The 13,058-nt window shown below is 47.3% G+C and overlaps 1 protein-coding gene across 1 annotated transcript in view; it reads right to left on the bottom strand.

Annotated features, from left to right (window-relative positions):
* Positions 1 to 1,889: 1,889 nt before the first annotated feature.
* The window catches only part of ENDOU (endonuclease, poly(U) specific), a 30,053-nt gene continuing 18,884 nt past the window's right edge, over positions 1,890 to 13,058 (bottom strand). Inside the window, exons 6-8 of the mRNA XM_084829740.1 lie at positions 12,873 to 12,979; positions 9,222 to 9,364; positions 1,890 to 5,280 (exon numbers count right to left, since the gene is read on the bottom strand). Of these exons, the coding sequence (XP_084685866.1) occupies positions 5,166 to 5,280; positions 9,222 to 9,364; positions 12,873 to 12,979 (365 nt within the window). The 3' untranslated portion in view covers positions 1,890 to 5,165. The remainder of the gene's footprint in view (positions 5,281 to 9,221; positions 9,365 to 12,872; positions 12,980 to 13,058) is intronic.

Genomic DNA, 13,058 nt, shown 5'->3' with positions numbered 1-13,058 from the left:
TCAAATCTGCCATCGTGCACAGACTTCACCATGTTGGTGCCCCCATCCATGACCATGTATCTGTGGGTGAGCAGGTGACCGGCCAGCCACCCCTCCACCATGTGGTTCATGGCCTCCGTTACTTCTGCTGCCATGTGGGACTGGCCCATGACTTGCATGTGAAGGAGGGCCCAGCAATACCCACCCTTCGTGCCAGTACCAGAAGTGCTGGCAGCTACTGTCCCTGGGCTGCCCACCAGTGGGCCATCAGGGACGAGTAAGAGTGTGCTCCGCCCTCACTGGACCAAATGTTTGAGGTTAAGTGCACCATCTGTGACTCTGCCTGGAGCAGACGGTCTACCAATTTCTCCCAGCATGCCCAGTACAGGGAGAGCACTACCCATCTGCTAAGGGTGGAGTGACATGGCAGCTTGTAGTATGGCACCACCAGGGCCATCAACCTCTTGAAACCTGCATTTTCTACAAGGCAGAATGGCTGGTCATCAAACACCACCATCTCACCGATGCAGTTGGTGATCTGGTCAGACACTGGAAGCCTCCACCTGGTGGACCCATCCTTCCCCCACCCCATCCTCCATGGCAGCCTGCCTAAGCCTCTTTGAAGTGAGAGAAAGAGAGCCTGTGGGAGTTCTGGAGGCACTACCAGCCTTCTGCTTGCCCCTGCTGCTGTCCTGCTGGGATGTCAGGGTCTCTTCCCCAAGCAAGACCAATTGGTGCTGCCTCCTTAAGTGTAGGGCCAAGCTGCTGGTGCTGTAGTGCCCTGACTGCTTCCCCCTGCTCAGAGATGCCTTGCAGTGGCGGCAGACGGCAGTGCTGGGATCCACTCCCAACTCAAAGTGGTCCCACGCAATGCTGCCCTGATGGTTTGGGGGAGGAGGAGGAGATGCAGACAGCCTGCCTTGAGTCTTGAGGGGCACCACACGAGTGGGGGGAACAATGGAAGAGGGGTGGGGTGCTGGAGCATCTGCTAGCTGCTCCTCCTCCAACACACCCTGGAGGATCCCCTCCTCTTTGCCCCCCACCACGCAGAGGATGTCAGACCTCTGATGTAACATCCATCAGCAGGCTGCCCTGGTCCACTACAGAAGGAGATGCTGCTCCGCCTTGGGCAAGAGTGCGACTACTGCACCTGCTCACGCCAGCCTCCTCGAGCAGTGACCTCTGGGCACTGCAACTGGCCTCCGTGCTCTGCTGCCCTACTGCACCGGGATGCACTGTCTGGACTAGGGGACAGACAGCTGGCCTAATGGTGCTGCTGCTGACAGCAGTGCCTCGCCCACCTCTGCCCCTGCTAACAACCCGAAGATGCCTCATATTGTGCTGGACTGCTTTGCCACACAGTGAACTGTTATTGGAATAGTAAAGGTAATGAATATATATACTATGTGTCTCATGGTTTTTCCACACTGCTTTAAAATTTGGACATATAGTGTTGGTGGAACTACAGCTAGGGATGGTGGAGAATTCTGCCACGGATTTCACCCCCTGAAACCTGTGGTGGAACGGCCTCCCCCTCGCCCCCCCTGCGGAATCCCCCCCGGGGCAGATGTTCTGGCAGCGGCGGCAGCAGCTGGTCTCTCGGCCGGCTGCTGTGGACTCAAATGGCGGCCGCTGTAGCTGCCAGGCTGCCATGACAGGCTACGTAAGTATTTACGTAACCTATCATGGCAAAGGCAGCCACGCAAATGGCGGCCACCATGCCATTTGCGTAGCTGCCTTTGCGTAGCTCCCCCCCACTGCGAATCCAAGCTATGAAAAGGTAAGTGACTGTCGTACATCCCTAACTATAACCGAGCACGCACGCACACACGGATGCACACACAAGAGCTAAAGAAAGATAGAACTACCTAAGCAAATGATGGGTGTCTTTAATTTATTGTTTTATTTTTCATGTTCTTTTATGGGAAGCAGGATAACTTCAAGAAGTACAGGGCGACAGTGCAGGCAATTAGATAACAGCCAAATCAAACAATAATTTTTTTAAAAGAACACCTTCTTTTATTTCTGTTTTTGGAGGATCAACACAGAGAAAACATAAACAGTTCACTTCAGCATGGGGGGGTACACACCTAGGCTGCTAGAATTTAGAAAGGCAGAAAACTAAATGCTTCAATATGAGTTCAAAGGGGGGGGGAACACGCCCAGGAGTCAATGTTTGTTTTTAAAAATTGCAATAAGACTGGGTTTGTAAAAATGTAAAACAGACAGAGTGGACAGACAAACATGACAAGGAAATGGAATGGAGAAAGCAGAAGTAAGCGCTGATGTTACACACCAAACACTCCCATTTACGGAGTCTGCAATCAAGATAAAAAAACAAACACAGGACTGCTGGGAGAGGGGGAGCGTTGCAGCTGTTTGCAAGAAAAGCTATGGTAGTTTGAACAGAAATGGAAAGGGGAGATAAATCTAATCTAACAATAACAAACAAGTTGGAAGGATAGGAAAAAAGCCGCTGGAGGAGGTGCTGCAAAAGACACTGTCCCCATGGGGACAGACAATCAAGAAGAGAGGGAAGGGGACGCTCCCACTACAACCAAGAGGTTTCCTATAACTTTAAATTCTGAGGAGATCCCAATGGAGATCGAAGAAATAGAAGGAACAACTCCAAGCAATGCATGCACACACAAACGCATGCACACATGATCATCTAGCCATAGACCAGCCCTCTCTCAGAGACACAGCTAGAGCAATGAGTGAGTGAATGCAGCTTTTCGCTGACATATATATACCACTTCCTCCACTGCTCTCTCTGATTGGAGGCTTCTACTGTTGGTTCTGCCTGAGGGTTCCTATTCGCCAAAGCACACCCCCTCATCCTCCTGCACTCACCTGCCCACCTCCCCCCGCCTTCCTGCCTCTACTTGCCTCCCCTCTCCCTCCCTCCTCCACCTCTGCCTCCTCCTCTTCCTCATGCCCCTCCACATGAGCTTTGAGAGAAGATATATTTTGGAGACAGCCAGTCTGGACTGCTGAGGCATTCAGTAGAGCTCTGAACATATGAGGCAGAGGAGGCACTTCATGGTGGGGGCGCTTTGCCCCGGGGAACCTTGGTACTGCTCTGATCTGCTTCATATCGTGAGGCACTTGTTCCGAAACAGCCCACTTCGCCTCGTTATTTGGACTTCGGAACAAGGCGGTGCACAGCCCTAGCATAAAGTACTGCCCACTAGCTTACACTGTTAAAAAATGAAATAAAAGATGAGACTAATTCATGAAAGTTAGGTCTATGAATGGGAAATAGCCATGTGACCACCAGCAATTTCACTTCCTCCAATAGCAAATGGAGGGGGTTGTTCTGATCCAGAGGTGGACAGAAGGTAGATCTTGATCTTCAGACATTTGGGACTTCAACGCCCAGAAGCCCTTGCTGGCATAGCCAATGGTCAGGAATGCTGGGAGCTGAAGTCCAAAACATCTGACAATCTACTTTCTGCCCTCCCCTGTTCTGAACAGTCCATAGCAAGCACCCGAAATGCCAGGCAGCCAGGAGGTTCCAGCACCATGGAAAGCTCCCAGCGAGCAACTTCCTCTGACAGAAGTTTCATGGGCTCCTCCATCAGCCCTCCAGATGTTTTGGAAGCAAGGAATCTGGTAGCAGTGGGCAGCTGAGGGCACCCTTGTGGAACTGCAGTAAAGGCAATTTACTGCACCCCCCCCCCCTCCCGGGCTGTGCACTGTTGTTATCGACCAAGATAGGGGTGAGTTTAGAGAGGAGGAACACCACTGCTGGAGATAATGGGTTATGTAAACAAGCTCATCACAAAGTCTGTCAGCCTCTCAAGCCAAGACTGAAGCCACACACAAGCACGTGACATTATTCATAATAATGTTGGTAGCACTTTTATTATGCAACGCTCTTTGCCATCTCTCATTCTTCCTCACAACAGCCCCTGTGGAGGCAGGATTCCATTTTCTCCATATTATAGGTTGGAGAGCTGAGATATGGCAGCTTGGTCTAAGACCAGCCACTTAGTCCATGGCTCAGCATGGTTTTGAACCTACATTACCTTGGCTCAGTTCTAATTTCACTGGCTCTCAGAGACTTTGGGGTGGGGTGGGGGTGGGGGGACACTGCGAAGGACCCAAGACTCAGGACAGGGGAGAGAAATGTGTTCAGTTCACAGTTCACATTCAGTTCAGTTCTCCTTCAAAATTTGCACTTCTCCAAATATTCCAATCAAGTTCTCAAATACAAAAATGCATATATTGAGGAAAAGTGTACAAGAAAATATGCATATTTGTGAAAATAATATTAAAATGCATTATACGTATTAGGAGAAGTGTGCAGCAAATGGATATGAAGTTTCATGCAAACTTTTTTAAAAAATCAATTCTCAAAGGTTGGGATGATCTGAATTTAAAACTGGAAAAATGAGAAACTGGGGAAAACTAAAACTGAGAGTTTTGTCTATCCCTACCTAAGACTCTTGGGCTTGTGCAGGTTTGGAGGTGTGCATATTTTGGGACCTGACCAGTATTCTGATCATTGGGTCTTCTCCAACTGATGTACCACCAAGGTGATCATAAAGAGAGTATCATGGCTGTGATGAATACTGGGACAGGATCTCTTCCACATCTCCTTATCACTTCCATGTTCGAGTAGCCAATCCTTGTTGGACTGCAAATAGAGAAGTGAAGAAGCTGCCTGAGAAATACTGCTAGTCTTTTCGAAAATATTTTGGCATCCTGTGAAATTTCTTAAGAGGCTTTGCCCAAGAAAGAACCTCCATTTGACCTCAAATTTTTCTTTAGGGGAAAGCTGGTGGCAACCTAGGAATAATATTCAGAACCTCCCTGAAATCCTTTTGCCAGTTCATCAAAATGATTTCATTTCCACTGAAATTCTTCAGGCAGGACCTGAATTCAACTCAGATTTCATTTTGGGCAAAATCTGGTGTCACCTCTGGCAGGAAATGACTCAGAGCATGAATGGTTCGTGCAATTCCTAGCTCTGCCATAGCTACTCCATGCATCATATCTCTCCAGCCTCAAGTTCTGTTGCACGCTCCACATGACGTGAGCAAGCAACACGAATGCAGAATTGAAAGAGTAAAGATGAGGTCCATTGTTAAGCATCTGCTGGTGAAGACAGGAGTACCGCTGGAGTTGTGTTGATTGCTTCTGGTCATTCTGGATGTTTTCACTCTCAGGATCTTGCAGCCTCATGGGGACACCACATAAGCTGTGGCTATGTACTTTTTGCCACTGCCATAGGTGGATTTATCCCAAGTATATGTCTGGATCCCCAGATCATGGCCCCCAATTTTCAGACGACACCTGAAGAACAGAAAATGGACCCTTAATAACCTCTCTAACACCAACCCATTATTTAGAATACGCCTGAGCTCTGATCAGTTGCTCCAGACTGAGAAACTATTAGCTCTCAATGAAGCAACCTGCTGCAACTCTTGCATTGTCATCAACACAAATTTTATTTTCCTTAAAAGGAAAAAAAAAAAGGATTGGTGCATTGGGGCACCAGCCTTATGAATGGTGTGCAGATCACATCTCAAAACATCTGCTCAACCAGGCTCTTTTGACCTATGATCTGAACAAGAGCAGAACTATTCATAAAACAGCATCAGCACCTACAAGCACAAAGCCATGTTGTATAGATGGGTCCCTGTGAATTGTTCTTTGATGCTCCCAAGCAGGAACGTACAGATCTTGTTAAATCTTTTCCGTCTGTGTTTCGCGAATTGTCAGGTGTCTTTCATTCCATCATCTACTCATTGACGGAGTCAGTTTTTTTAGGGATTTATGAGAAATGTGTTCCACTTGTGCAAGTGTGCATTAGCAGTAATGTGCATTACAGCAAGTGCACATTAGCTTTAATGTGCATTGGCACAAGTGTGAATTTGCACAAATCCCCCCCCCCCAAAATGGTCCGCAGGTCCACAGAATCCATGTGACTTGTAAAAAGGCAGTCTGCTGCAGAATCCACAGACCGGATTCATAGAAACCCAAAGTCATTTGAATCCGTTGCAGATTTCTCCAACATCTCTACTCCCGAGTCACCTGTGTTGTGCTCCCTCCCAAATACACAAATCCCTATCCCAAATTTCACCTGTATCATCTTCTTAACCCTCTGGCATCAAACATAACAAAGGATATTTGACTGTCCAACTGTATTCCAAAAGTTGTGGAGAAATGCAGTGCTTGTTCTGCACATCACTACCTCAAAGTGCATCAATGGCCATTACCTTGATTTAAATGGATCCATGGAGGATAGGTCTATCAACAGCTATTAGTCATGCTGGCTAAAATGGAGCCTCTATATTTAATGGCAGTGTACCACCAGCAGAGTATCAAAAGCTAGGGCCTAGAACAGGGGGGGACTGTTGACTTCCTGTCCTGATCATAAGCTCCTCAGAAGCCTCTCAGTGGCTGCCATTGGACTGGAATCTATATCACGGACAGTGGCACAGCCAGGGATGGACATTGGAGTGCAGGTCTGGGACCATGGCATCTAGAGGTCCCCCACCTGACCCCTTGAACTCCCTCTCCTTCTAGCCCAGCCTGGCCCTGGCACTAGAAAAAGAAGCCGCCTGGCAGCCAGCTGGGAATAGGGATGTACAAAAGTCACTTACCTGTTTGCGGATTATGTTGATGGTGGGGGGGAGGCATTCCATCCCTCCCCCCGGAATCCTGGCCGGCCGGCTCTGCTCTGCAGGGATTCTGCGGAGCCGCCGGCCAGCTCTGCCAGCAGCCAGACATCCGGCCGCTGGCTGGCAGGGACACAAATGGCGACGGCCGTAGCCGCCGCCGTTTGAGTCCCTGCAGTCAGCCGTGATAGGCTACTTAAATGTTTATGTAGCCTATCACATCTGACTTAAAAACAACAACGAGCGTACGCAAAATTTTGGCACGTCTTAGTCTACGTCAAGATTTACGTAGACTAAGACGGCGAAAATAAGGGGAACGCAAATAGCGTAGTGGACTTTTTTCGTAAATCTTGACGTAAATCATTTCGTGAATCTTGACGTAGACTAAGACGTGCCAAAATAAGGAACGTAAATGGCGGCGACCGTAGCCACCGCCATTTGCGTACGTGCAGGTTTTCTTTTCTTTTTTTAAAGTCAGACGTGATAGGCTATGTAAACATTTACATAGCCTATCACGTTTTTTTTTTTTTTAAACCTAGCCGTGATAGGCTATGTAAATCTTTATGTAGCCTATCACGTCTTTTTTTTTTTTAAACTGGAAATGGCGGCGGCGGCAGCTGGTCAGAAGACCGGCCGCCACAGCCGCCACCACCGCCGAACTGCCGCCGGAGCTGCTGCTGGAGCTGCCGCCACCCAGAAGATCCGCCTCAGGTAAGTCTTGTCCTGGGGGGGGGCAGGGGGGCAGGCCGTTCCGCCACCGATTTCGGGGGGCCGAATGCACTGGCATTCGGCCTCCCCGAGATCCGTGGCGGAATTCTCTGACATCCCTAGCTGGGAAAGCCTGAAGGCTCCATGGTGCACCATTTTAAAAGGAAAGGATTTTTTACTTACATTTGGAGTAGCAGTGATCTGAACCAATCAGATGCTGACTTTGGGAGACACAGCCAATGAGTGCACAGGAGTGACATAAAACTGCCCCTTCACTGCTCCTGTGTCCTTATTGGCCATGGCACCCCAAAGGCAGCATATGGTTGGTTAAGAACATTGCTACTCAAAAATTAAATGTAAGTAAAAAACAAAACAAAACAACCTTTACTTTTTAAAATGGCACATCAGGCTGGGAGGAGGACAATGAGATGATGGTGATGATGCTGCCACCACCACCACCAGATTGTTGTTGTTTTTAAAGGAAGGAAGGAAGGAAGGAAGGAAGGAAGGAAGGAGGAATGGGTGGCAGCATCTGCAGCAGTGGTGGTGGTGGTTGCAATGAGGGGGCTGGCAGTGGCAGAAGGGAGCAGTCAGTGGCAGTGGGGGGGGCGGCTCTGGGAAAGCAACTTGCCCTGGACTCCCTCAAAGCTAGCTGCACCTCTGATCAGGGGTGGGGAACTGTTCCAGCTCTAGGAGCTGGATTGACTCCTAGGACACCCAGATGAAGTTAGGGGTGTTCCCCCTGAAGCTCTATCCCTTTCCCCCAAAGCCCCACCCCCTTATGTCATCTGAGTCCCTTTCCCTTCTCAGCTGACAAAGTACACTGTGCTCTTATCTCTATTCATGAATCAGAGATAAGAGCAGGGTTTCCATAGTCAACACATTAGTGCTACCGCTAGATAGGGAAAGCCTGCTCTGCTCGGTGATCAAAGAAGGGAGCAGATTTCGCTAGATAGCCCTGACAAGTGCAGCCGGGTGCGACACAGGGAAATAGGAGCGTCCATCCCCAATCCAGCTTCATGGGCCAAAATGGGGATGTTACAGGCCAAATTAGGCCCATTGCCCAGAGGTTCCCTATTCCTAGGGAATTTGCACATTTTTGCATGCTCAAATTTATGCAAATGTGCATTTGCGCAAATATGAATTTACACACATTCAAAAAAAAAATTTCAGTGCAAAAGGTGCCTGACAATCCATGAAGGATAGATGGAACGGATGGCACCTGACAATCCATGAAACACAGATGGATGGGATGGATTTTACGCAATCCGTACATCCCTGCCTATTCCTGATCCAAGGGTGCAATCCAATGGGGATAGTCGGCTGCCTCTGAACTTGGAGGTGACTGACTATCCAATGCAGGGTGGGTGGAGCATGGAAGGGCTAGAAAGCTGATTTAGGCTGTCTAGCCGGGGCGCCTCAGAGAACGAGGCAGAGGCCAGACGGTGCATAGGAAACATTGTAATGGCACTTCCACAATCCCCTCCCCTCCTCACCCCCAGGAATGCCCCCTTTTCCCCCACTCTGTGCCACTCTCCCGAGCATGGAGCCAGGGACAAACCGCGCTGCCTACAAGGTGGCGGGGGTAGGGGCAGGGAGGTGGTTTTCTGGGAACTGACCTCAGAGCGCTGGCTCTGAGATCAGTTGCCAGAAAACAAAAAATCCTATGGCTGTCTACCTGCTGTCTAGCAGCCACAGGATTGCGCCCTACATTATTTTTTTCTCTGTCTTAGCAGGAACATTACCATTTCATTCAGAATTTGAAACTTTATAGTATTGTTACACTTCACAGGAAGCTGAAAGTTCTAAAATTGTGCGTGGGCCTCCAACAGATCATTTATTGGCATGGTAACCTCCTCTTTAAGAGCAGCAAAAATGAGCTCTTGGCTCTGTCATTGTACTCACACTTTCCCAGGCCTAGCAATGAAACACAGCGAATAGAGGCCAAATTCAAATTCAGGACTGCTTCCAATGAAGGATGTTCCAACCTCTTTGTAAAATCCATCCCAATTGAACTGCATCCCCAACACATCTGGGTATGAGGTCCACTAAATTAAAAAAGAAAAAGAAAAAGGAAGGCACCAGAAAACGTTCAGGAGGTTAAGGATATAAGATATTTGCAGCAGTGAAATATTTCAATGGTTGAAACTCTTCCACTCTTGACACATAAAAACAGAGAATAATTTTGCAGTCTCCTCCTAAAGATATGAGCACTTGTGATGATTGATGACCTGTCGGTGACAGAGCACACTGCACTTCTAAGGTTCGGCAGAAAAATATAGGTGTTCCTGTTTTGTGAGGAGTGAACAAGGGGCTCATCTTATGGTGAATAGGGCCTTGTATCCTCTGTGTGTGCCCCACATTACCTTTTGCTGGGGAGATAAAACCTGTCAGCATAAAGAGCAAGGCCTTTTCTGTCATGGAATGCATCATATAGAACAACTTGCCTAGAAAAATCCAGTTATGTGGCCATAGACAGTTTAATCAACCAGTTTGTGTTTTGGCGTAGGCAATAGATGGGACTGGATATAACAGGTGACTGATATCCTAGTGCTCAGCATTTTCACTTCCCTGTAATGGCCCAGTGATCACCACATACTATAACCCGCCCCTGCCTTACCAATCAGCAAGCCTAGGTGGCAGGCTGAGGCAATATATCTTGTAGAGAGCAGCCTCTGAAGGGAACAGTTGTTGCTACCGTATGTCAGAGCAAATAGCAGGATAGGTCAGAGGACTCAGCCAGATCGGGGAAAAGAGGTGTCCAGGTTGATGTGATTAGGTGGGCAGCAATATTCCCTTTGGAACTGGCTTGAGGGATGCAGGAAGCACAATGAGGACCTTAAGGAGGGGGCCGTCACGGCTGGTGGCAGGGGAAGGTTGTCACATCTGTTTGGGGCATGACAAACCATAGCTTCCAATTGGATGGGGAAGAGCTGTGATGTCCCAGGAGTTGCTGGATCTAGAGGGTATTTTAATATTTCACATAGAGGGCCAGAGGACCTGCAATCAACACTTATTATAATTGGAAATGGGGGAACACTTCAGCCTCCCTCAGACTGCTGAGTTACAATTCATCATGAAGTTCAGATCTATCCCCTGTGGCTTAAAACTCTCCCCCAGCACCAGATTTCTAATCAAGATAAATCCCCCCCCCTCTCTCTCACACACACACACAGAGGGACAGCCCTCACGCCCTGGGCGAGGAACACCTTTGGTCCCCCCCCCATAGTCAATTTTCCAGGGCCACCAAGACGATTTATGGGGCTTGGTGCAGGTGTGTTGTCCATCGAGAAAGACATTGCTCGAAACCTTGATCTCTCAACCACTGTGCTACAGTTTGCACAAGCCAAAGTTTGGAAAGCCACATTCTGAGCAGTGGCGGTGCACGATGCAACACAGCAGAACTATCACAAACAATTTTGTTTGGTTGTTTTGTAGCAGTTCCTACCTTTTGGTAAGCATTCTTTATTTTAGAATATATATTATTTTTAACTTCAAAAATAATAAACGAATGCTAGAAGTAAAAAAGGTATCCAGCTGAACTCTTACAGGTTACTGCTTGACTGTGCACTTATTTATATAGTGCTTATACTGTCTACAATATTTATGGACACTTGCTTTTTGCCACCCTAGCTCACTGCACACAGTACATTTAAAATACACACGCACACAGAGAGGAAGAGAGAGAGACAGAGAGAGACAGAGAGAGAGAGAGAGAGAGAGAGAGAGAGAGAGAGAGAAGGAGCCACTGTTATTATTTTTTAAAGTCATAGAGTTCATGTCTAACTTGGTCCACCATCATAGAGCAAAGGGCAGAGAGTGTGGCCCCTTTCTCACTAAACCTATATCTATATTTAACACCACTAGCAAACATTAAAAGCACACAAAACAACTAGAATGTGGAACACATTGGTTATCAATCAGACAGCAAGAGGAAGAAAGCACCTCTGAGCTTTTAGCTCCCCCAAAGCAAGCCCACCCTGGAGTATCTCCATTCCTACTATGAGGCGAAAGTTCAGCCTAGCACCATCCCTGCTCTTGGGAGACTTAACTGGCTGAGAAAAAAAGAGCACCAATGGTTGCTTTTTCTATAGCACTGAAATAACCTTTCTATAAAGCTTGCAGTAATTCCACCTTGAAAGAGGAGGGCTAGTAAAAAGCCTTCACCCCACTGCCATCCAGCAGACCAAGATACAGAGGGATTAGGAGAAACCTTCCCCTGAACCCACCCCTTTTGCCCTGACCACCACTGGAATGCAGACCCTCAGGGAGTCTCCAAAATGAAATTCAGCCCTCAGGCTGAAAGAGGTTCAACACCCCATTTTAAAGGAATGGAAAAAGTTGGCAACCCTGAAAAAGATACACACAGACTATTGGTTGGAACCAGGACCTGCCTTCCATGGATGGAAGGGCTCTATTTATGGAAGGAGCCACCACATAACTATTGGGGATCCCCCCCATACCACAGCTCATCCCATTGAGCAGGGTCCCACAGCCATCATGTAGCATTTTCAGTGGGCTGGAGATATTACCATGGGAAGGAATAATAGAATCATAGAGTTGGAAGGGGCGATTTAGGCCATCCAGTCCAACCTCCTGTCCAGTTTAAAGCACCTGTTACTTCCAGTGACACAGAATGCACCACCTCCCTATGGAGTTGGTTCCATTGTCTGACAGCTCTGACCATTAGGAAGTTTCTCCTGATGTTCAGCTGAAATATGCCTTCCTGTAAATTAGGCCCACTATTTTGTGTCCTACAGTCTTGGATGATAGAGAACAGGTTGTGGCGCTCTTCTGTGTGACAAACCCTTTAGGAACTTGAAAAGTGCTATCATATCCCCCCTCAGGCTTTTCTTCTCTTAAGGCTAAACATACCAAGTCCCTTCAGTCTTTAGGACTTAGTTTCTAGTCCCCTGATCATCTTTGTTCCCCTTCTCTGAACTCATTCTAATTTATCTGAATCTTAAAGTGTGGTGTCCAGAATTGGACACAGTATTTGAGGTGAAGTCTGACCAGTGCAGAAGAGAGTGGAACTATTACTTCCTGTGATTTAGAATCTATACATTGATTGATGCAACATTTACCTTCTTTTGCAGCCACAGGGAGTGAGGAAGTCTGTTTTTGCCAGCCCAGTTGCATGTACCTAAATATGGATCCAACCCTAAATATGGATCCAGAAAATCTCCCATGGCAGTCTGTCTGTCTGTCTGTCTGTCTATCTATCTATCTATCTATCTATCTATCTATCTATCTATCTATCTATCTATCTATTTCATTTCTATACCACCCAATAGCCGAAGCTCTCTGGGCGGTTCACAAAACCGCCCAGAGAGGAACTGCCTGTGATTTACAGGGATTCTCAAATGCATCACCATCTCTGGGAATGAGTGGATCTCACTTTAGTTATTGTCCAAAGCTGATGGCTTGTTTGTTTGTTTGTTTGTTTATTTATTTATTTATTTATTTATTTACTTTAATGTCCCCATAGTCTCCAAGATGGTTTTAATCATCTCTCTATCCATCTGGAAAACTGTTAGCATTCACACTGATACTTACCGGGCCATCATAGTTGTAGCTCAAATAGTCAATTACACCCTGCTTCTCCAGAAGGTAGAAACGAATCCAGTTATGGAATCCAGATACTTTCCCTTTCTTGACTTCTCCTAAATAGTAAAGAATGGGTTCCATTTTGGATTTATGTACTGTAAATCATGCCGTTACTAAGTATGTGCATTTTTAATG

Source organism: Heloderma suspectum, chromosome 2, assembly GCF_057233095.1.
Source record: "Heloderma suspectum isolate Gila_16-S chromosome 2, 16-S_ref, whole genome shotgun sequence".
In the NCBI taxonomy this organism is placed as follows: Eukaryota; Metazoa; Chordata; class Lepidosauria; order Squamata; family Helodermatidae; genus Heloderma; species Heloderma suspectum.
The sequence above is the reverse complement of the archived record's forward strand: the minus strand, read 5'-3'. Positions and strand labels throughout refer to the sequence as shown.